The sequence below is a fragment of the Chlorocebus sabaeus genome, chromosome 6, assembly GCF_047675955.1.
Source record: "Chlorocebus sabaeus isolate Y175 chromosome 6, mChlSab1.0.hap1, whole genome shotgun sequence".
Taxonomy (NCBI): Eukaryota; Metazoa; Chordata; class Mammalia; order Primates; family Cercopithecidae; genus Chlorocebus; species Chlorocebus sabaeus.
Window position 1 is genome coordinate 56,308,308 of NC_132909.1, and position 23,241 is coordinate 56,331,548.

Below are 23,241 nucleotides of genomic sequence, written 5' to 3' on the forward strand. Positions count from 1 at the left end.
TGACTGTATACCTTAGAGTGGAATTGCTGGGTCATATGGTAATTCTATGTTTAATTTCTTTGAGGGAGTGCCAAACTGTTTTCACAGCAGCCAAACCATTTTACATTGCCACTAGCAACACACAAGCATTCCAATTTCACCACGTCCTCACCCGCATTTGTTATCTCCTGTTTTTTGTCTGTTTTCAATGATAGCCATCCTTGTGGGTGTGAAATGGTATTTGTAGGTGGTTTTGATTCACCTGTCCCTGATGATTAATGATGGCGAGCATCTTTTCATGTGCTTATTGGCCATTTGTGTATCTTTTTTGAAGATAGGTCTATTCAAACTCTTTGCCCGTATTTGATTTGGGGTTTTCGTTTTGAGTTGTAAGAGTTTTTTGTCTTGCCTTTTTTTTTTTTTGAAACAGAGTCTCACTCTGTCACCCAGGCTGGAGAACGGTAGTGCAATCACAGCTCATTGCAGACTCCACCTCCCCCGTCAAGCAGTCCTCCCACCTCAGCCTCCTGAGTGGCTGGGACCACAGGTGTGCACTACCATACCTGGCTAATTTTTCTACTTTTGTAGAGATGGGGTCTTGTTGTATTGCCCGGGCTGATCTCGAACTTCTTTTTTTTTTTTTTTTTTTTTTTTTGAGACGGAGTCTCGCTCTGTCGCCCAGGCTGGAGTGCAGTGGCGCAATCTCGGCTCACTGCAAGCTCCGCCTCCCGGGTTCACGCCATTCTCCTACCTCAGCCTCCCGAGTAGCTGGGACTACAGGCGCCCGCCACTGCGCCCGGCTAATTTTTTTTCTATTTTTTAGTAGAGACGGTGTTTCACCATGTTAGCCAGGATGGTCTCGATCTCCTGACCTCGTGATCCGCCCGTCTCGGCCTCCCAAAGTGCTAGGATTACAGGCTTGAGCCACCGCGCCCGGCCTGATCTCGAACTTCTGCGCTCAAGCCATCCGCCCACCTAGACCTCCCAAAGTGCTGGGATTACAGGCGCGAGCCGCTTTGCCTGACCGGGCCCTTTCTATCTTCTGGATAACTGCCCATTTTTAAACGTTGACAGTAAAGTGCTTGCTGGGCAGACTGGATGAATGACAGGAACTTCCCTGAGCTGGGAGCTCCAGCTCTTCGAGGGGAGATCCGGGTGGCCTGCGTCTCGTCACATGCGGCCTCGAGGCTTCTGCATGCTGCAGCTGAACTGTTCTTTTGGAAAGTGGCCTTGACTGTGGCCCGGGAGGCCATGCTGGGGCTGCCCCGGACAAGGCAGTGGCCGGGATGAATACATCGGTTCCACAGTGCACTTGGCCCGGTCAGATGAGGGAGTCTTGTTTAAATGCTCTCTTTGTATCTGTTTGTTTTCCTGGAAGTGGTCAGAGATATTTAAAGCCCTTCCTGTTGTAGTGAGTGAGTAACATCTCAGACCCCGGACTGTCCAGTAGAAATCTTAATTATTATTATTATTTTTTAGCCGCATTAAAAAGGTTCAAAAGAAACAGGTGAAATTAATTGTAATAATATAATTGGTTTAGCTCGGTGTATCTAAAACATTATCATTTCAACATGTAATCAATATTTTTTAACTATTGAGAGATTTTTACTTTCTTTTTTCATACCAAGTCTTTGAAATTCAGTCTGTTTATTATACTTGCTGCGCATCTCAATTTGGATACGGAAACGTCATCAGAAAGGCTTGATCTGTATTTAGATTCCATAAAACTCACAGTTGAACAAAGAAGTAGATTCGTACACCCGAGCTGCTCCAGATGCATGAAAATCTTCGTTACTGAACCGAGTGTGGTTCCTGACTGGGAATCTCTCATAGCTACGATTTTTAAAATTTTGAAATAATTTTAGACACAGAAGAGCTGCAAAGATAGTACAGAGAATTCCCATAGGACCTCCCCCAGACCCAGCCTCCCTTAATGTTAACGTCTCACATAACCACGGTCCAGTGATCAAAACCAAGACAGTAGCATCGGTACAATCGCCACGAACTAAACTAGGGACTGGTTTGGGTTTCCCAGTTTTCAATTCACGTTCTTTTTCTGTTGTGGAACCCACCCCAGGATGCTGCACTGTTGCCTGTGTCTCTTTCCTCAGTCTTTCATGACCTTGATATTTTTGAAATGTACTAGTGGGCTATTACGCAGAATCTCCCTCCACTTGCCATTTTCTCATGGCTAGTCCGTGGTTATAGAGTTCCATAAGAAGACCACAGAGGTAAATGCACTTCTGCTTACATCGTATTAGGAAGTGCCAGACATTTACATGACTCGTGGTTAACAGCCGAGGTCAACCTTGATCTCCTGGTTAAGTGGTGTCTGCCAGGTTTCTCCACTGGTTATTGCTTAGAAGAAGTGGGTCACTAAGTCCAGCCCACACTCAAGGGAGAGGAATTAACCCCTCCATCCTGGTGGGCGTAGGTTAAAAACAACACAGTTAATAATACCCATTTTGGGAGAGATACTTTGAAGCTGTGCAGATAACCTGTTTTATCTTTTTTTGAAATCCAAAATAAAAAATGCTCCAAAATCTCAGGCTGGGCGCAGTGGCTCACTCTTGTAATCCAAGCACTTTGGGAGGCCAAGGTGAGGGAATCACCTGAGGTCAGGAGTTCGAGACCAGCCTGGCCAACATGGCACCCCATCTCTGCTAAAAATACAACAATTAGCTGGGCGTGGTGGCGCACACCTGTAGTTCCAGCTGCTTGGGAGGCTGAGGCACAAGAATTGCTTGAGCCCGGGAGGAAGCGGTTGCAGTGAGCTGAGATCACACCACTGCACTGCAGCCTGGGTCACAGAGTGAGACTCTCACAAAAAAAAAAAAAAAAAGGCACCAAAATGCTCCAAAATCTGAAACTCTGAGCACCAACATGACACTCAAAGGAACTGCTCACTGGAGCATTTTAAATTGAAGATTTTCAGATTAGGGATGCTGAACCAGTAAGTATAATGCAGATATTCAAAATCCGGAAAAAAAGTCTGAAATCCAAAACATTTCTGGTCCCAAGCATTTTGGATAAGGGCTACTTAACCTGTGTTACCACCCACTAATTTTAGCCTGCCCCAGTGGTGGTCTACTGGTAATTTTAATTTCTTCCTTCCTTTCTACATTTATTAACTGGAATTTTTCGTTAAGGAAGAGCTGTCCCTTCTCTTCCGTTCACGTATTCAGTTATTTATCTCAACATGGATGGGTTCACAGGTATTTCGTTTTTCTTTGGGTTATAATCCAGTCTGTTGTTACCTGTCTGTTGTTGAAATTGTTCTTGCATTTGGGCCTGTCATTTCATCATGTTCCCATGGTTTTGGGGGTGCTTTCACATTCTGGCACCACAGGCTCACCTTGTATTTCTCTGCCCCAGCCCTAGAATCTTCCACCGCTCCCAGGAGCCTTAGTTCCTGTTGTTGGAGAATGGTGTTTAAAAGCCAAGATCTGGGAGCTAAGTGTGCTCACTGCTGCTTGGTTATCACTGCTTTCAGGTCCTCTCATGTGACAGAACTAGGAAACCACCCCACCCTTTACATCTGTGTTCCGTTCTGTGTCTGTCTGTGTAATATGAAAACAGATGCAAGTTCCTCTGAGGCTACCAACTCCATCCAGCACGAGCGGGCTCATTCACAGCTTCCCCAGTTGCTTCCTTGTAGCTGTCTCTGAAGGAGGAAACCTGGCTCCTGTTATATCTGTACTGTGTTTGCTTACCTGTTTAATTCCAGGATACCTGGAAAATAGTTTGAGAATCAACAGCCAGCCCTCCTGTGTTGGCTGCGAGGGCTCAGCATTGGCGTGCAGCTCTTTCTGTCAAGTTGGAACCCCGCAAGGTTACAAGGTTATTTGTGGCAGCCCTTTCTTTCCCTGGTGTGGTCATGTCATGCATTTGTAATACAGTTAGCTTTGTTAGTCACACTTGCATTTCATTTTCGGTCTGCCCCCTCTGCCCATCTGGTTATTACTGATTTTTTAGTTCGTATTCAGTGACGTTTACAGTGCCGAGAGTTGTATATCTACCAGGACTCCGCCCCCCCCGCCCGCCCCACGCATTCCCACTTGCTGTCCCTTTGAAGTCAGTCACCCCTCCCACCCCCAGGCCTTACAACCACTCATGTGTTTGCCATTCTTGTAGTTTACCTTTTCCAGATTGTCATAAGACTCAGACAGTATGCAGCCCTTTTGTACCTGGTTTCTTTCCCTTAGTAAAGCGCACTTAGATTTGTCTATGTTGCTGTGTGAATGAATCTTTGTAATTTTGTTGTGTTTTTTCGAGGAGTGTTCCGCTGCATGCATGCCTTACGGTTTGTGTATTCGTTCGCCTGTTGAAGGACTTCTGTGTTGTTTCCAGCTGTTGTGATTATGAATAAGGCTGCCCTAAACATTTGCTTGCAGGTTTTTGTGTGACCATGTTTTTAGTTTATTTGGGTAAATGAGTGGAGATTTCTAGGTCACATGATATGGGTCTATTTAACTGTTTTTGTTTGTTTGTTTGTTTTTTGAGACGGAGTCTTGCACTGTCACCCAGGCTGGAGTGCAGTGGCACGATCTTGGCTCACTGCAAGCTCCATCTCCCGGGTTCACGCCATTCTCCTGCCTCAGCCTCCGGAGTAGCTGGAACTACAGGCGCCCGCCACCATGCCCAGCTAATTTGTTTTTGTTGTTTTTTGTGTGTTTGTGTGTGTGTGTATTTTTAGTAGAGATGGGGTTTCACCGTGTTAGCCAGGATGGTCTCGATCTCCTGACCTCATGATCTGCCCACCTCAGCCTCCCAAAGTGCTGGGATTACAGGCGTGAGCCACCGCACCAGGCGGGTCTATTTAACTTTTTAAGAAACTGCCCAGTAGTTTTCTTCTAAAGGGGCTGTGCCGTTCTGCAGCCCCATCAGCAGGAAGAGTTCCCGTTGTTGCTCCAAATCCTCACCAGTCCTTGAATATGGTCAGGTTGTTTCCCCTTTTTTTCTTGTTGTTTTCTTTTTTCTTTTCTTTTTGGGATGGAATTTCGCCCTTGTTGCCCAGGCTGGATGAGTGCAAGGGCGCGATCTCGGATCACTGCAACCTCCACCTCCCGAGTTCAAGTGATTCTCCTGCCTCAGCCTCTCGAGTAGCTTGGATTACAGGCATGCACCACCACGCCTGGCTAATTTTTTTTGTGTGTTTTTAGTAGAGACAGGGTTTCACCATGTTGACCAGGCTGGTCCCGAACTCCTGACCTCAGCTGATGCACCTGCCTTGGCCTCCCAAAGTGCTGGGACTACAGGCATGAGCCACCACGCCCAGCCAACTTTTTGGGTTTTTTGTTTGTTTGTTTGTTTGTTTGTTTTGAGACAGGGCCTCACTGTATCACTTAGGCTGGATAGGGTGCAGTGGTGCAGTCACAGCTCACTGCAGCCTCTGTCTCCTGGACTTAAGCAATCCTCCTGCCTTGGCCTCCCAAGTAGCTGGGACTGCAGGTACATGCCACCACACCCAGTGGGGTTTTTAAAAAATCTTTTATTTATTTATTTTTGAGATGGAGTCTCGTTCTGTTGCCCAGGCTGGAGTGCAGTGGCGCGATCTCAGCTCACTGCAAGCTCCGCCTCCCGGGTTCACGCCATTCTCCTGCCTCAGCCTCCTGAGTAGCTGGGACTACAGGTGCCCACCAGCACGCCCAGCTAATTTTTTTTGTATTTTTAGTAGAGATGGGATTTCACCGTGTTAGCTAGGATGGTCTCGATCTCCTGACCTCGTGATCTGCCCGTCTCGGCCTCCCAAAGTGCTGGGATTATAGGCGTGAGCCACTGTGCCCAGCCCTCAAACCCAGTGAGTTTTTAAAAAAAAAATTTAAGGGCTGGGCACAGCGGCTTATGCCTGTAATCCCAGCACTTTGGGAGGCTGAGGTGGAAGGATTGCTTGAGTTCAGGAGGTTGAGACCAGCCTGGGCAACATGGTGAAACCTGTCTCTAAAAAAAATAAAAATAAAGAGGCCGGGCGCAGTGGCTCACGCCTGTAATCCCAGCACTTTGGGAGGCCGAGGTGGGTGGGTCATGAGATCAGGAGATCGAGACCATCCTGGCTAACACGGTGAAACCCCATCTCTACTAAAAATACAAAACAATTAGCCGGGTGTGGTGGCGGGCACCTGTAGTCCCAGCTACTCAGAAGGCTGAGGCAGGAGAATGGCGTGAACCTGGGAGGTGGAGCTTGCAGTGAGCCGAGATCGCGCCACTGCACTCCAACCGGGGTGACAGAGCGACACTCTGTCTCAAAAAAATAAAATAAAGAGAGAAAAGGAAAAGGAAAGGAAAGAGAAAGAGAAAGGAAGATTTTTAAATTTTTTTGTTGAGAGAGTCTCACTATGTTGCTCAGGCTGGGCTCGAAACCCTAGCTTCAAGTGATCCTCCTGCCTCAGCCTCCCAAAGTGCTGGGATTATAAGTGTGAGCCACCAAACCTGGCCACATTCTTTGTTTAACTTTTTGAGTAACTGCCAGACTGTGTTTCAGCAGCTGTGCCATTTTACATTCCCCCGAGCTGGGTATGAGGGTTCTGATTTTTCTGCTTCCTCGCCAGCAGCTCATATTCTGCCTTTTTGATTATAGCCGTCTGTCCTAGTGGGTGTGAAGTGGTGCCCGGTTAGGTTTTGATTTGCATCTCCCTGACGACTGACGGTAATGAGCATCTTCTCACGTGCTTATTTGCAATGTATACATTCTCTTTGGTAAAGTATCTGTTCAGAATTTTGCCCCGCCCTCCCATTGAAAAATTTGGGTTAGCTGTTTTCTTGTTGAGTTTCAAGAGTTCTGTATATACGCTGGATACAAGTCCTGTACCTGGTGTATGAGTTGCAAATATTTTCTCCAAGTCTGTGGCTTATCTTGTCATTCTTTTTGTCTAGCAAACGTTTTTTATTTTGATAGACGGCTTACTGTTGTTTTTCTGGCAAGTGCTTCTGGTTTTGTGTCTGAAACCCTTTGCCACTTGAGGCCCATGTCTCTGTTTTCACTGTCCGCTGGCAGCGTGCACCAAGCCCACTGTTGAGAGAGGTGGAGGAGACTGCGGAAGGGTAGCGGGTATCTAGTAAGGGAGGCTCTTATCATTTATTCTTCGCAAATGAGGGTTTTTTTTGTTGTTGTTGTTTGTTTTTTTTTTTAAGTGTACATTTACAGTGAGGAGGAGGAATTGCTTTTACTTCCATTCTTTGCTGGAGTTTCATAGATTTCTTCATGTGACAGGTATTTACCAAGTCCAGGCCCAGTGAAGACCAAGTGAACACGTTCCCCTCTCTTGTGGAGTTCACAGACTGACAGGGCAAGAGACAGCAGACACACGGGAGAGGAAGTGACCATGAGAATGAATTCCGGGAAGCCCAGGGGCTGGGTGCTACGAGTGTGTCACGGGGACCCAGTTAGAAACGGTCAGGAGGGTTCTCTTAAGAAGCGAGATTGACTTCTTAAGTGAGGCTGAGAGGATGGGGTGGTCCCTTCCAGGGGGAGTGGCAGCTGTTTGAAGGGCAGAGTCCAGGTGATGAAGTGGGGTCTGGGGCGATGTGAGGGAGGTGAGCTGGGTGGGCAGAGCCGCTCATCCGCCGGGGGTGACATGGTGACATTTGCCGTTAGATCCTCCATAAGGGGTCGAGTCCTGCGGCTTCACCTGCCTCTTTGGGTGTAAGCTGTGTGGCTGTGGCTTCAGAAGCCCCAGCCAGGTGCCTGTCCCACGCCTGTCCCGTGTGTTCTGGAGTAGGTCAGTGACATTATAATGCAGACCTGGCTCTGTCTCTCTCAGAAGTAATTCAGTGGCTGCCAAACAGGAAGTGCTTGTCTGTGCCCTAGAGTCAGTTAGGAGGCGGGGTCACGGCCTCGGGAGGGGCTGCAGGGCTGACCTAGAGGGCTTCGATGCCCTGGTCCTGGGTGGGGCACGGGCCCCAGGGCTGCTGGCCTCCCCAAGCCTTCATGGGGGGCCCCCACTGACATTCACGGCCCTGCTGGGTCTGGGACCGGCTCTCAGGGTCTCTTTCAGCTTTACCGCTTGGTGACCCCGCCACGTTCCTGCTTTACCTTCCCAGCAGACTTTAGCACAGTTGCTTTTTGTCTTGCTTTGTTTTGAGGCATTAGCCAAGATCAGCAGCTGGACTCGGGAGCTCTTCTCTGAGACATCATTTGATGTGACTTAATTTTCCTTGGCAATCCTTTTAGCCCTCACCTTTGTCTCTTCCACGCCAGTGCTGGCTGTCACACAGTCCTGCGTTACTGGCTTGGCGTGCTTGGCAAAACCCAGAGGGGTGGAGAGAGCTGCTTTCAGAGGGGGGAGGGGTCGTCTGAGATGACAGTGGCCCGCTGTCCTCTCCTGTGGCTGGCGTCGGCTCATGGCCCCCTAGGTGCCCTGTAGATGCTGCCACGTGAGGGGATGCCAGGAAAGGGGAGAGTGGCTGTTTGGGGCAGTAAAACTTGCCCTGCCCCTGACCCCAGATTCCTCTTCCTTCATTCTAAGCCTCCCGTGACTTGAGTTGAAGGAACCCATCCTGAGAGCAGGAGAAGAAACGCGAGGGATACTCGCTGATTGTGAGAGACAGTCCAGTGTTGGAAATGGCCAAGTGTGAAAAAGAAGTTTATTGTGGTTATTTACCACTCATATTAGACCTCCTCCCCAACCCCTGCAACAAGCTGTCATTGGACAGGGAGCCACAGCCGTCACCAGTCCCCCGTGGTGTCCCACAGGCAGATGTCTGAGGGCACAGGAAGGGCGTTTTGGTTCGTGCCATTAGGAAGTGTGCACGGGTTTACGTGGAGAGTTTTAAAAGTAAGTTAAACCGCGCTGGCCTCAGAGCCTTAAAACCCTCAGAGGCATCTTCCTGACACATCCTGGGTGGCTTGTGTTGGGGGCCCTAGGCAGTCGCACATGCCAGGGGAGGTTCCAGGGACACCAAGCCTGGTGCCCTCTGCAGCCGCCACCCTCTGTAGAGTGGAAATGGCTCTCAGCCGCAAATGCTCCCCCATGCGGGTTCCACTTGGGCTGCCCCTGCATGCGCTCAGTTTGAGACTAGGGAGAGCAGGTCTTGAGGCAGGGAGGCCGGGAGCCCCCTCTGGGCCCCCATTGTCTTCTCCCCTTGCCCCTGACCTGCTGGCGCAGAAGCCAAGCAACCCTCGCACGCCCTCCCTGGCTCCCAGGCTCCCAGGGCCTTGCAGAGTTCAGGAGGCGGGCAGCCCCTCTGGTGAGCCCATAGAGCGCTCCGCCGGGGACAATCGGCCGGTTGATGTGGCCGAGGGGGAGGCCTTGGCTGGTGGATTGCCGAGGGAGCCAGAACAGAAGCCACATTGTGTGCGGGGACCCGGGGCAGGGCCGAGCTGCCGCGTTGTGACAAGCTGCATGGATGCGTGCCAACTGTGGCGGTCTGTCTTTCCCTGGAGCATCCTCTGTTCCCTGAAGTGGGTCCCCAGACGCATCTGTGTTTCCTAGAGGGCGGGTCTGGAGCCGGGCAGAGAAGCACAAGGAAAGAAAGAAGTCGCCCACCGCTGCAGGGAGAGAGGAGGTGCTGCGCAACCCTGCGCCCGCCACGGCCACCCCAGGACCTCCAAAGCTGGGACGGTGGGACGGCCCAGAGGCCCAGAATGCCTTCTCCTGGGTCCCTAGAGAAGGGGCTGGAAGAATTGGCTGGGCATTGAAAACACCCATTATGTTCCCCAAATTTCCTATCTCGGCATGTGCCTGATAAAATTCTTTCCCAGCTTCTCGGAGGCCATCTTTCCTGACTGATGTTTGTGCCTCCTGTAGAGACAGGGCCGCAGGACGAAGGCATCTGCCCTGTGGCTCCCAGAGCAGGGAACGTGCTGTCCAGTGAGGGGGCCGGGAGTCTGGCGCCATGGATCCCTGAATGGACCCTGCCTCCAGCTGGACTCTGCCTGACACTGGCCTGGGGGACACGGGCTCTCGGGATGGGGCGGGGGTCTGGGAGCTGTGGGTTCCAGTGGCCTCAGATCAGGGTAGAGAGAGGCTGTCCTCATCCTGGGCATGAGGGAGGCAGGAGGCCCCGGGACTGACCACTCGCAGGTCTCAGCTCAGCTGCTCTTGGCCTGGCGGCATCGGGCCAGTGACTTTCATGGGCTCATCTTGGGGATACCTCCTCCTGTCTTCATTTGTTGTGGTCCAGATTTCAAACTGCCATTTTACACGTGTTTACGTTGCAGGCTGCGTTCTCCCCTTTCTGGTGTCAGACTGAGGAGAAATCATTAAGTTTGGCCTCCAGATAATAGAAGCCAACTTTGAGTCTAAAAACGTCTGTTTCCATGGAGAGCGTTTGAAAATGTGGTGTCTGCCTTTCTGCCTCCTCGCTTTGGTTTCTCATTGCTCATCGATGCAGGAATTGATTCCGATGATCGGAAATGCGAAGCGCACAAGGATGCAGGGTAGGAGCTGCCTTTTCCATCCCTTCGCCCCTGAATTCTCGTGCTCTCTCGGGAGGTTCGTAGCTGAGTGTGGGGTCCGGTCTCTCCCTTTGCATCTGACATCACACTCACAGTGCTTTTGAATCTGAGCGCTGTAGGTTCCGTGGTGCTCTCAGTCTTGTGGTTTGTTTTCTTCTCCCGGCGATGTGTCCTGGGGGTCTGTGGGTCAGCGTGTGATGAGGAGTAGCTCTTGAGCACCTGTATATGGGTTGGGCTCTGCCTTTCCCACTTTGCAGGTGAGGATGCTGAGCACAGACGGGCAGCGTCGCCTGCTGCGGCTGCACGGTGAGTGCCGGGGCCAGCTCGGCTCAGAGCCTGCCCTCTGCGTCACCTGCTGCATCTGTCAAGCTCCTTCCAGTGGCGGCAGCGTGCTCCACAGTGGGGTTCGAAGTTCAAGGGTACAAGAAGAAGACTCCCCCACCTCCCCTGACCAGGGCCAGCCCCTTCCAGGCAGGCCTGTAGGTGGCCGGCTTTCACTGTTTCACATAGGGCTGCAGGCCCTGAGCACACCTGTGGGAGGGGGCGGGGTCTCTGGGGTCTCCCTGGCCTCCCAGGCTGAGCGGTCAGGCAGGCATGGGAGGGGTCTGGGCTAATGCTCCCCAGGCTGTCTTCCCAGCCAGAGACACCGCCGGCCTTCCTGCTTCCTTCCCGTTGGATTCCTGTTTCTCTCTGAGGCTCAGAGAGGTGCAGCAGCCCGTCCAGGGTCACACAGCGAGCCAGTGCTGAGCCGCTTCAGTACCCAGGAGTCCTCTGACTCCTGGTCAGAGGTTTTCAGCCCACATTGTGCTGTTTTACCTAAGCCTTAAAAAAATTTTTTTTTCCTTTGGATGACAAAGCCAAGGTGACATATGCAGGTTACAAGGAATTGAAATCGTCTCCATGATAAGCAATGCTTGTCCTTCCAAAACAGTTTTCTGCATGCGTGAGTCTGAGTGTGCGTGTGAGGGTGTATGCGTACAGGTGTGTGGATGTGAGTGGCTGTGTATATGTACATAGGTGTGTAAGTCTGAGTGTACGAGTATGGGTGGTGGGTGTTTGTGTGTACACGGGTGTGTTTGTGTGTGTTTGTACACAGGTAGGTGAGGGGTATGAGTGTGTGCACATGGGTGTGTGCATACGTGGGTGTGTGGGTGGGTGTGTCTGTACACGGGTATAAGGGCAGGTGAGTGTGGGTGTGTGCGTGTGCATGTGGGTAACTGTGGGTGTGTGTACGCATGTGTGTATGAGTGTGTGGGCATGAGTGTGACTCGTACCTCTGAACTCCCTGCCCGTGGCCCTCTGGCGTCAGCACAGGCCACTGTGTCTGGTTCTGGCTACGGTCCGTGTCGTGTGCCCTGGCATTTGTGTCAGCTGTCGTTTACCTGACTCTTCGGGGGGGGGGGGACATTTAGCATCTCAGGGTCTCCCTCTGCAGGGGTGCCTTGGTGACCCCCTTGTACATTTATTTACACTCTCTGTAGATATTTCGGTTGGATCTCATCCTGGACGTGAGATTTGAGGGATGGGGTTGTTTCTTTCTTGGACGTCTTTTTTCCACGTTTCTGCTCTTCCCTTGCTTTCTCGCCAGACTGTGTGTCAGCCCCATTCCAGGTTGCCGTGGGCCGGTGGACGCGAGAGCCTAGTGCCTTACAGCTGTGTCCATAGTGCCTTACAGCTGTGTCCAGAGGAGGGGCAGGGCTGTGCGGACGCGAGAGGCTTTTGATGTGTAGATGAGTGGGTTTGGCATTTATTGGTTCTGTGAGGCCTCGGTGAATGGCCAGATGCCACGAAACCTGAGCTTCCTCTCCTGGCAGCTGGTGAAAGAGTGATGCCCTCCTGGAGTGTTGGTGTGGACCGACAAAGGTGTGGTGGGGTAAGGCCTGCGGCCCCACGCGCATCCCCACAGGGCCTGCTTCCTGCTGCCAAGGTAGCCACCTGAAGCAGAGCAAGGCATCTGCCTGCTGGCCAGAGAAGACTCCGGCAGAGGGCTCCATCTGGGCTCCATGGCGGAGACTTGTCCGATTCCCCACTGTCTTCCCAGCTCCAGGACAGAGGCAGGGTGGTAGGGACACAGGTGGTGTTGCATTCAAATTCAGAGCTGTGAGGCAGGCTGGGGGCTGGGCCAAGCATATCTATTTAATTCTTCTTTCTAATATAGACGACTTAAAAAACACACACAGAAGCAGAGAGAACGGCAGAGCAGCTGCCCCCCACCTCTGGCTCCCACAGCCGCCGGCCTGCACGGGGTGCCTTCTCCTCTCTCCTCTCTAGGGTTGTTTTGAATCAGGTCCTAGACATCACGTCTTCTAATCTGTTAATATTTCCTGCTGTGCCTGTGAGAGATAAGATTCTTAAAACAAAGCAAAAACCCTAACCACAATATCATTCTGGCTAGAAATTGGTAAATTAGTAATTCTTTAACATTATCACATGCCCAGTACCATCAGTTTCCCCTGTCATCTCTCACACATACAGTCAGCCCTCTAGAGCCTGCAAAAACCGAGGGAGGCTCTGTGTGTGTGAACATACATCTTTTAAAATTACGTGTTCACGTCAGGATTCAAGTAAGGTTGGAGCTTCCCTCTCTCTTTCCGTCTTTAAGTCAGGGTCTTGCTCTCACCCAGGTTGCATGCAGTGATCTGATCATAGTTCACTGCAGCCTCCAACTCCTGGGCTTAAGGGATCCTGCTGCCTCAGCCTCCTGAGTAGCAGGTGCTACAGGTGCATCACCACACTCAGCTAATTAAAAAAAATTTTTTTCTCTTTCTTGTAGAGATGAGATCTCACTGTGTGGACCAGGCTGGTCTCAAACTTCCAACCTCAAAGCGATCCTCCCGCTTCAGCCTCCCAAAGTGCTGGGATTGCGGGCATGAGCCATTGTGCCAGGCCCAAGCATTTCTCTCGATTGCTTTGTCTCTTAAGCGTCTTTAAACCATTTTCTTCCTTCCATCTCTTTTCCACTTTCTCTCTCTCTCTTCCCCTCTCCGTCACCCTACCTTCTCCCAGCCACCACCACTTCTTTTTTCCTCCCTTGCAAATTATTATTATTATTATTATCATTATTATTATTATTATTATTATTTTGAGACGGAGTCTTGCTCTGTCACCCAGGCTGGAGTGCAGTGGTGCAATCTCGGCTCACTGCAAGCTCCGCCTCCCGGGTTCATGCCATTCTCTTGCCTCAGCCTCCGAAGTAGCTGGGACTACAGGTGCCTGCCACCACGCCCGGCTAATTTTTTTTTTTTTCTTTTTTTGTATTTTTAGTAGAGACGGGGTTTCACCATGTTAGCCAGGATGGTCTTGATCTCCTGACCTCGTGATCCACCCGCCTCGGCCTCCCAAAGTGCTGGGATTACAGGCGTGAGCCACTGTGCCTGGCCAAAATGTTTTTTTTTAAAGCCCAGCATATGTCTGTGAACCCTGGGGCCTCAGAGGGGAGTGCCGGGCAGCTGCTGGACGAGCTTGGCAGGGAAGAGATGGCCAGGAGACAGCCAAGGTCGGCAGGAGCTGTAAGACCTTGCAGAAGGGCTGGTTGCTCTCCCCTCACACCCAGGATTGGGAGGGAAGGCTGGGTATCCTCCAGGTGGGGCGTGGGGCAGAGGGACTGTGGCCTCTCAGAGGTGGTGGCGCCAGCAGGCGCTCCACGCGTGGCCCGCTGGCCACAGGGCCTTTGCCTTGATGTGCCTCGTGCCAAGGCCAGCCTGGCCACTCGGCCCTGTGATCCTCATCCCAAGGAGCACTGGCAGGCGTGGCGGGCTTGCTGCCTGGACTCCCTGCCCCGGGCACCGGATGGCGCATGCTGCGGTCTTTGGCACAGGCACCTGTTTGGCCAGTTCCTCTGCATCTTAGTTGCCGAGGCCAGAGAGACGCTGGCTTGTGGCCAGCAGCCTGGGAGTGGGCAGCTGCTCGTGACCTGGCCTGGGAACACGTGACTCTAGGAGGCTCCTGCCATTAGTGGGTCACCGTGCAGTCCGGCTGGAGTTGCTAAGGGTGTCACACCTGGGCTGCTTGGCCAGCCACCTTCGACTTTGCCAGTGCTCACGGAACCTGCTGCCAGGCCTCAGGGGCATGAAGGTGCTGCCATCCCGACATCCCCCAGAAGGCTGGTTTCCAGGGATGGCCAGGAAGGGGTTCGCAGCCCCCTGGGGTGCTCCTAAGCTTTGTAGGCCCAGGTCTCACATAGAGGGCGTGCCGTTTAGTCACTCCCAGTGCCTGCGACTCACTGGCAGCTTCCAGCAGCCAATCCCGATCCCAGGATGCTGGCCGCAGGGTACTTCGGGGCATGACCTCTACCTGGCCGGCGGGGGGTGTCCTCCCTGCTTTCCGGTGCTGCCCTCTCTGCAGTCGTGAACATGCCGGATCTCCTTGTTGCGGTTGCCTTCCCTGTTTGGTTTGTGTGGGCAACAGGAACCTCTCCAAGACCTGGGGCTTCCCGAGAACCTCTGCTGGGGTGCGCTGGCTCTGCTGCTGCCCAGATCCCCTGTCCGATTCAGCATCTTCCTCTGTGATGGGGGGATACCAGGAGCACCTGGGTTTGGGGCTATGAAGCCTTTGTATCCGCTGAGGGCTTAGAAAGTGCCTGGTCACCGTCAGCGCTCTGCAGACACTGACACGGTGCAGTTGGTGTCACAGCGGTGTCACTGCTGCGTGGATGTTTCGCCTTTGTAGCGTGACTGTCCGTAAGATCAGAGACCTCTCATCTCTCGTGATCCCTGCCGGGATCTTGTGGTAGGCGCCTGTGGCATTTTTGGTGGATACATGAGTATCTGGACGTTCAGCAGACACAGTGCTAGCCCTGCACCAGGCCCGTCAGGAACAAAACAGGACGGTCCCGTTGTGTGTGGTGTTCATGGGTCAGTAGGGTGCTGGGACAGAAGACAGACATGCTTCGGACTGCGAGGAGAGCTGGCAGAGAGTGAGCTGTGCTCTGTGCTTGGGGACAGCAGCAGGCCGGGGTCGGGCAGGCGGGGGTCAGGAAGGGGTGAGCTGGTGGAGGAGGCTTGGAAGAAGCCAGCATGTCGCTCTGGCTGCACCGAGGATGTGGCGCCTCCTCCAGGCTCATCGAGGCCGTTGGTGGGCTGGGCGCATGGAGATACCGTGGCCTGAAAGGGGGCTGTGGTAGAAGCGGGTGACGGTTAGGAGGCAGGTGGTCCAGGAGAGAGGGGCCGGCCGAGGAGCTCGGGAGAAGTGGCTGGGCTCGCCGTGCAGCAGGGGCGCACAGCTGGGGTGCACAGCCGTGGCCAGGAGCGTGGGTGGAGAGGAGAGGACCCAGTTCTGAGCCCCAGGGTGCCCCGTGCCAGGCAGTGGGCAGAGCTGGGGAGTGTCCCTGGGGCATCCCAGTGCTTTGGTACCGTCTGGCTGCACCTCCCCAGGTGCCCTTGTTAGCCCAGGCTGCTTTGTGGGGGCGCTGACGGCTCCTGTGGACAATAGGGTGCTGCGGGCTGTGGCTGTGGCACTGCGGCAGACCCCCCCCCAAGCTGCCTGTGAAGAACCTGAGGCCTAGGAGGCAGGACCGTGGCCAGGCTCCCGCTGGTGTCCCTGAGGCCCCAGGCTTTCTGCACGAGGATGCTCCCCCAGGCACGTTCACCCTCTGCACAGCCTTGCTGCCTGGCATCCACTCAGAAGTTACCAGGGAAAGTTTGAAGCATTTACAGAGGCAGATGCAACAAACTCTCGTAGCTGCCACCCACCCAAAGGTGGTCCCTGCACAGCCAAGCCTGTTCCAGCCTGCGCTGCCCTCTCGGTCATTCTGGGGCAAATCCCAGGCGTCCTCATTTCATGGGTAAATATTTCAAAAGAGGCCTCTAACAAGACAGTGCTACCAGGACCACACCCATGAATTAGTCATCTCTTATGTTACCGTATTACTTGGTTATATTAATTGATGATTATAATCCCCTAGTCTCTCAATATGCCAGTGTTTAAAGTCCTGTTTTTTGTGTGTGTTTGTTTGAATGAGGATGTTGATGAGATCCACACGCTGCGATTCGTTGTTTCTAAATTCTCCCGCCCCCTTCTCATTCACGCAGTCTTTTTTGGCTTTGCGATTTATTTGGTGGAGAGTCAGGACCATGTGCCCCGCAGAGCTTGGTACCATCTGGGTTTTGCTGCTTTTGGCCATGCAGTGGCACTCAGGGTCGCCCTCTGACTCGCGTGTCCCTGTCTCGGGGGCCTGAATCTGGAGGCTTGGTCTTTCTATGTGGCTGCCCATGTCTCTCCCGCCGGCCGAGTGGATGGTGAGATGCTAGGACGCTCTCATGGTCCTTCGTGGGTCGGCCGGGACAGTCTGTGCGGGTTGGCTGCTTGCCTTCTCCGGGTTCACCTAGTGTTGTTGCTTCTGTAGGAAAGGCAGGACAAGAGCTCTCCTCCCCTACCCCGTTCCCCTTTATCTGCCAGGTTCCAGCCAGCCCTGCACCCAGAAGTGGCGGCTTGCGTCTGCCCTTTTCGCCGTAGGCCGGAGGGTGTGGCTTCCTGAGACCTGGATGTGACCGTTGTCCCTGAGCTGAAACCTTTGTCCACCTCCGGACAGGGCTCCCCTCCTCAGGGGCAGCACCACCACCTCTCCCCACCGCAGCCGCGCTGGAACCCGGGGGTCCCGCGAGGACACCGCAGCCCGTGCCCCTGTTTCCTGTGTGAGGCTGTGCATGCTCCTGGCGGTCCAGCCTGGGCACCCATCCACCTCTTAGCCTTCTTGAGCTGACCGGCTCCTGGCCATCCTTCAACCCCACTACAGCCCCCAGGGAGCCTTCCCAGCCCCTCCCACCCCTCGTGCTGGACCATCCCCCCTCCAGTCTGCCCTAGCATCTCACTCCGGTGGCTCACTTGGAACTGGGTCAGCTGCGCACCTCGGGGGAAGACAGGAGAGGAGTCCTCATAGTCCCAGGTTCCCAGTTTGGCAGGGACCCACACCCCCTGGGACAAGTGTCTCTGTAAAGGCAAGGGGCACAGAGGAGGGACACGCAGCCACATTTGAGTCCTTAAGGAGAGCTGCGTAGGTGAAGTGTGGACTTGGAGGGGGCATGTCAGTTAGGGATACGTCCAGTTGCTCGGACCAAGTGTGTAGTGGGGCTTCTTGTAAGGGCTGGTCTTCTTACAGGACATGAAGGCAGGAGGTGCCAGGGCCTGGCATCCCTCCACGTGGGCCTGGCATCCCTCCACGTAGTCCTGTGGAGGAAGCCGCCCCCACAGGCACCACCCCTCGAGTTTTGGCAGGACAAAGAGAGGTGGTGAGAAACTTTGTCCCTGCAGTTTTGTTTATGACTTGGGAAGGAAAGCTCTCCCTAGGCTGCCCTCCCTTCCGTCTCCTTACCCAAGCCTAAGTCACATGCCCCTCGGACAAGGGGAGGGAGCCCTAGCCTGGCCCAGACAGGTCACGCCTCCCCGCCTGGGGCTGGGACAGAGACCCACTCTTCTGAGATCGGGGCTTTCCCCACACAAGGTCACAGTCGGCCACGCCGGCTGGCGTTGGATTGGGAACCTGTTCACTTGTCTGCCCTGACCGGACTTGTGGTTCTGGAGGCTCCTTCCCATGCAGGCGCACCTGGGACTCGTGGGCAGCCGCAGGAGCTGCTTCTGCCACCTGTGTTGCTAGCTAGTCCCTGACTCCCAGGAGGCACCTGTCCCCAGAGCTTGCAGAGTCTGGTGCCGCCTGTGCAAACCGTCTGGCACTGCAGGCAGGCTGGGGAGAGATGGCCTGCTGCAGCACCTTAAGCCCCTCTGTCTGTCCCCTCTTGCCAGGACTGAGGATGTGGTCATGCACCTGCAAGCTTAGGTTGCTGGGGAAAGGGCTGAGAATAAAGAGGGTGCAGAGGACCCCGGGCCCGGAGCTCTGCCCTGCGTCCCCACTGCTGACTGAGCCAGTGTGACGTCTTCGAGCTTCTGAGCAGTGTTCCCCAACTCAGAAGCCTTCACGGGACGCCCATACTCTTAGTTATTTTTAAGCCGGTGAACTGTATTTTAACAAAGTGCATTGTAATTCACCTACCATAAAATTCAGCCTTTTAAACTGTGCAGATTTGGTGGTTTTAGTATATTCACAGTGTTGTGTAATCATCACAAATTTTAAATTCCAGCATATTTTCATCACCTCCAAAAGAAACCCTTTGCCTGTTAGAGCCACTCCTGCACCTCCCACCCGCCCCCGGTACCCACTCACCCGTGTCTCTGCATTTGCCTCAGCCTCCCAAAGTGCTGGGATTACAGGCATAAACCACGATGCCTGGGCCAAAATTCTGGAATGTTCCCGAAGTTCACGTCATCTATTTTTCTTTTTCTTTTTTTTTTTTTTTTTTTTGAGATGGAGTCTAGCTCTGTCGCCCAGGCTGGAGTGCAGTGGCGCAATCTCGGCTCACTGCAAGCTCCGCCTCCCGGGTTCACACCATTCTCCTACCTCAGCCTCCTGAGTAGCTGGGACTACAGGCGCCCGCCACTGCGCCCAGCTAATTTTTTTCTATTTTTTAGTAGAGACGGGGTTTCACCATGGTCTCGATCTCCTGACCTTGTGATCCGCCCGCCTCGGCCTCCCAAAGTGCTGGGATTACAGGCGTGAGCCACCGCGCCCGGCCATCTATTTTTCTTTAGTTGCCTGTGCTTTTGGTGTCATATTGTAAGAAACAATTGTCTAATGCAGTGTCGTGATGGACACCTGTATTTTCTTGAGAGCTGTGTGGGGTTAGTGCTTCTGTCCAGATCTCTGATCCATTTTGAGTTGTTTCTTGTGTGTGGGTGAAGTAGGGCCACCTCCATTCTCCCACGGGTGGGTATCCAGTTGTCCCAGCACCATTGGTTGAAGAAACTCCTCAGTCCCCACTGAGTGGTCTCGTCACCCTTATCAAGCACCAGCTGCCCATAATGTGAGAACGTGAGCCTGCACGTTTGCTTGTTTGTTTGTTTGTTTTTCAGACAGTCTTTCTCTGTCGCCCAGGCTGGAGTGCAGTGGTGCAATCTTGGCTCCCTGCAACCTTTGCCTACCGGATTCAAGTGATTCTCCTGCCTCAGTCTCCCGAGTAGCTGGGATTACAGGCTCCTGCCACCATGCCCGGCTAATTTTTACATTTTTATTGGAGACAGGGTTTTGCCATGTAGCCCAGGCTGGTCTCAAACTCCTGACCTCAAGTGATCAATCTGCCTCAACCTCCCAGAGTTCTGGATTATAGGCGTGAGCCACCGCGCCCGACCCGTACACGTTGTTTCTATGAAAACTTCCCTTCCTCCATGTGACATTCGGGCTTGTCATGGTGCCGTTCTCCCACACTCCCCGTCCACTCCATTTTCTTACCAGCCTGACGTCCCTGCTCCCAGGAGCACGTCTCCGTTTACTGGGACCTGTGGCTTACATCATTTGAGATGGGGCGAGGTTCTTAAGGAAGAGCAGATGAAATTGTCTTGCTTCAAAATTTCCAGGTTCACAGAAACGCAGCCCCTTCACCTGCTGCTGGGCCTCCACGGGAGCCCGGGCAGACAGCTCCTTCCCGCAAGCCTGCCTGCCCTGAGCCCTCCCGGCCTTTCTGTGTTCATCACAGCCTCTCACTCAAGCCCTTTTCCAGGCCGTCCCATGAGCTCCTCACACCCTCATGTGGAAGATTCATCAGCGCTGCCCCATGCCAGAGCATCCCTGTCTTCTGGGGTGGTGAGGGTGCGGGGCGGCACCCAAAGTGGACAGAGCCTCCTGGAAACTGGATCGTGACCTTGTACTTTTGCCCCCTCTGGGCGCTGCTCTGTCGTTTGAGTCTGCATCCTGCGTCCCGCGTCTGTTGGGCTTGGCTCCCCCTGCAAAGGAAGCAGGGAGTGGAGGTGGTGAGATCAGGGGCCCCAGAGGCCTGGGGCAGGTCTCAGCGCTGCCATGCGTTAGTTGGTGTCTTTGTGCCTCGGTTTCCCTGTCCGTTAGTGGTGCTGCAAGGGTAGAGGGGGTACGTGTTTCCCGTAACCGTCCGAGAGCATGGCTATGAATGAGCTTTGTTTCTGCCGTGGGGCCTGCAAGACCCAGTTAGCTGCACTTAGTAAGTTGTTTGATTTTGAATAAGGGCAGGGCAGGAGGCACCCCGAGAGAGAAGTGGGCGCAAATCGGAGGGAGGGGAGCGGAGGTCTGGTGAGGGAGAGAGGAGGACCAGGGCCAATGGGGAGCTCTGTCCCTGCCCCACGACCACCCTCTGATGTGGACTTTCTTGTTTTCTCTGTTCCAGGAGGAGCCGAGGAAGGTCTGCTTCACCTACGACCTGTTCCTGAACCTGGAAGGCAACCCGCCTGTGAACCACCTGCGCTGCGAGAAGCTCACCTTCAACAACCCCACCACGGAGTTCCGGTACAAGCTCCTGCGGGCCGGCGGGGTGAGTGTGCCCCCTGCCCGCCGAGGGGCCGCCCCGCCCAACCAGAGGTGTCGGTGCTGGGGGCCGAGACCCGAGGCACAGGTCACACGGCAGCGCCCGACAGAGCTGGAGGGGACCTGGGAGTTCCGCAACCTGTGCCGGGGCGTGGTCGCTGCAGGTGACTCGTTGCTGGTCACTCTGTGCTTCTGGGTAGCCGTGGGTAATTAACACCTTCCTGCAGGAAGTGCCGGGAAGGGATGGGCGTGAGGCCGGTCTGACCGCGTGGCTGGGCCTGGAGCTGGCTTGTAACTAGCCGGGCAGGGCCTCTGCACAGGGCCCCCGCCGTGTGCATCGCCATCACCTCTGACTTCGGGAGGCCTGACGACAGTGCCAGCTCTGGGGCCAGGGCTCTCCAGGAGTCGTGTGGCCGGGACCCCCATGCGGTGGCTGGAGTTGAGCCCTCCGGACCCTATGTGGGGGCAGAGCTCCCCACGAGGGCTCTTGGCAACAGGGTGGGCGCAGGTGCTGGTGGCGGTTATGGAGGGGGGTGCATGGAGGGAGGGACGTGCAGGCTGAGGCCTGGTCACAGGACAGCAATGCCACCTGCAGGGCCCAGGGCCATAGACCCTTTGTCTGGGTGCTGGCCTGAGCCTGTGATGGAGTGGGCTGGGGTGGCGTGTTGTGTGTCGTGTGTGGTGTGTCATGTGTATGGATGTGTGGTGTTTGTGGTATGTACGTGTGTTGTGTGTGGTGTGGGGGATGTGTCGCGTGTACATGTGGGGTGTGGTATGTACATGTGTGGGGTGTGGTTGTACATGTGTGGGGTGTGGTATGTACATGTGTGGGGTGTGGTATGTACATGTGTGGGGTGTGGTATGTACATGTGTGGGGTGGGATTGTACATGTGTGGGGTGTGGTATGTACATGTGTGGGGTGGGATTGTACATGTGTGGGGTGTGGTATGTACATGTGTGGGGTGTGGTACATGTGTGGGGTGGGGTTGTACATGGGTGTGGTATGTACATGTGTGGGGTGTGGTTGTACATGGGTGTGGTATGTACATGTGTGGGGTGTGGTTGTACATGTGTGGGGTGTGGTTGTACATGTGTGGGGTGTGGTTGTACATGTGTGGGGTGTGGTATGTACATGTGTGGGGTGTAGTATGTACATGTGTGGGGTGTGGTTGTACATGTGTGGGGTGTAGTATGTACATGTGTGGGGTGTGGTTGTACATGTGGGGTGGGATTGTACATGTGTGGGGTGTGGTTGTACATGGGTGTGGTATGTACATGTGTGGGGTGTGGTTGTACATGTGTGGGGTGTAGTATGTACATGTGTGGGGTGTGGTTGTACATGTGTGGGGTGTAGTATGTACATGTGTGGGGTGTGGTTGTACATGTGGGGTGTGCTTGTACATGTGTGGGGTGTGGTTGTACATGGGTGTGGTATGTACATGTGTGGGGTGTGGTTGTACATGTGTGGGGTGTGGTATGTACATGTGTGGGGTGTGGTTGTACATGGGTGTGGTATGTACATGTGTGGGGTGTGGTTGTACATGTGTGGGGTGTGGTTGTACATGTGTGGGGTGTGGTTGTACATGTGTGGGGTGTGGTATGTACATGTGTGGGGTGTAGTATGTACATGTGTGGGGTGTGGTTGTACATGTGTGGGGTGTAGTATGTACATGTGTGGGGTGTGGTTGTACATGTGGGGTGGGATTGTACATGTGTGGGGTGTGGTTGTACATGGGTGTGGTATGTACATGTGTGGGGTGTGGTTGTACATGTGTGGGGTGTAGTATGTACATGTGTGGGGTGTGGTTGTACATGTGGGGTGTGCTTGTACATGTGTGGGGTGTGGTTGTACATGGGTGTGGTATGTACATGTGTGGGGTGTGGTTGTACATGTGTGGGGTGTGGTATGTACATGTGTGGGGTGTGGTATGTACATGTGTGGGGTGTGGTTGTACATGTGTGGGGTGTGGTATGTACATGTGTGGGGTGTGGTATGTACATGTGTGGGGTGTGGTTTCATGTGTGGGGTGGGATTGTACATGTGTGGGGTGTGGTATGCACATGTGTGGGGTGTGGTATGCACATGTGTGGGGTGTGGTATGTATATGTGTGGGGTGGGATTGTACATGTGTGGGGTGTGCTTGTACATGTGTGGGGTGGGGTTGTACATGGGTGTGGTATGTACATGTGTGGGGTGTGGTTGTACATGTGTGGGGTGGGGTTGTACATGTGTGGGGTGTGGTATGTACATGTGTGGGGTGTGGTTGTACATGGGTGTGGTATGTACATGTGTGGGGTGTGGTTGTACATGTGTGGGGTGTGGTATGTACATGTGTGGGGTGTAGTATGTACATGTGTGGGGTGTGGTTTCATGTGTGGGGTGGGATTGTACATGTGTGGGGTGTGGTATGCACATGTGTGGGGTGTGGTATGTATATGTGTGGGGTGGGGTTGTACATGTGTGGGGTGGGATTGTACATGTGTGGGGTGTGCTTGTACATGTGTGGGGTGGGGTTGTACATGGGTGTGGTATGTACATGTGTGGGGT

The 23,241-nt window shown here is 53.7% G+C and overlaps 1 protein-coding gene across 2 annotated transcripts in view; it reads left to right on the forward strand.

The window, feature by feature from the left end:
• MLLT1 (MLLT1 super elongation complex subunit) overlaps window positions 1–23,241 on the forward strand; it is a 76,923-nt gene that overhangs the window by 33,757 nt on the left and 19,925 nt on the right. For both annotated transcript variants that reach the window (XM_007994969.3, XM_007994968.3), the window contains exon 4: window positions 20,557–20,700. In XM_007994969.3, coding sequence (XP_007993160.2) covers window positions 20,557–20,700 — 144 coding nt within the window. The remainder of the gene's footprint in view (window positions 1–20,556; window positions 20,701–23,241) is intronic.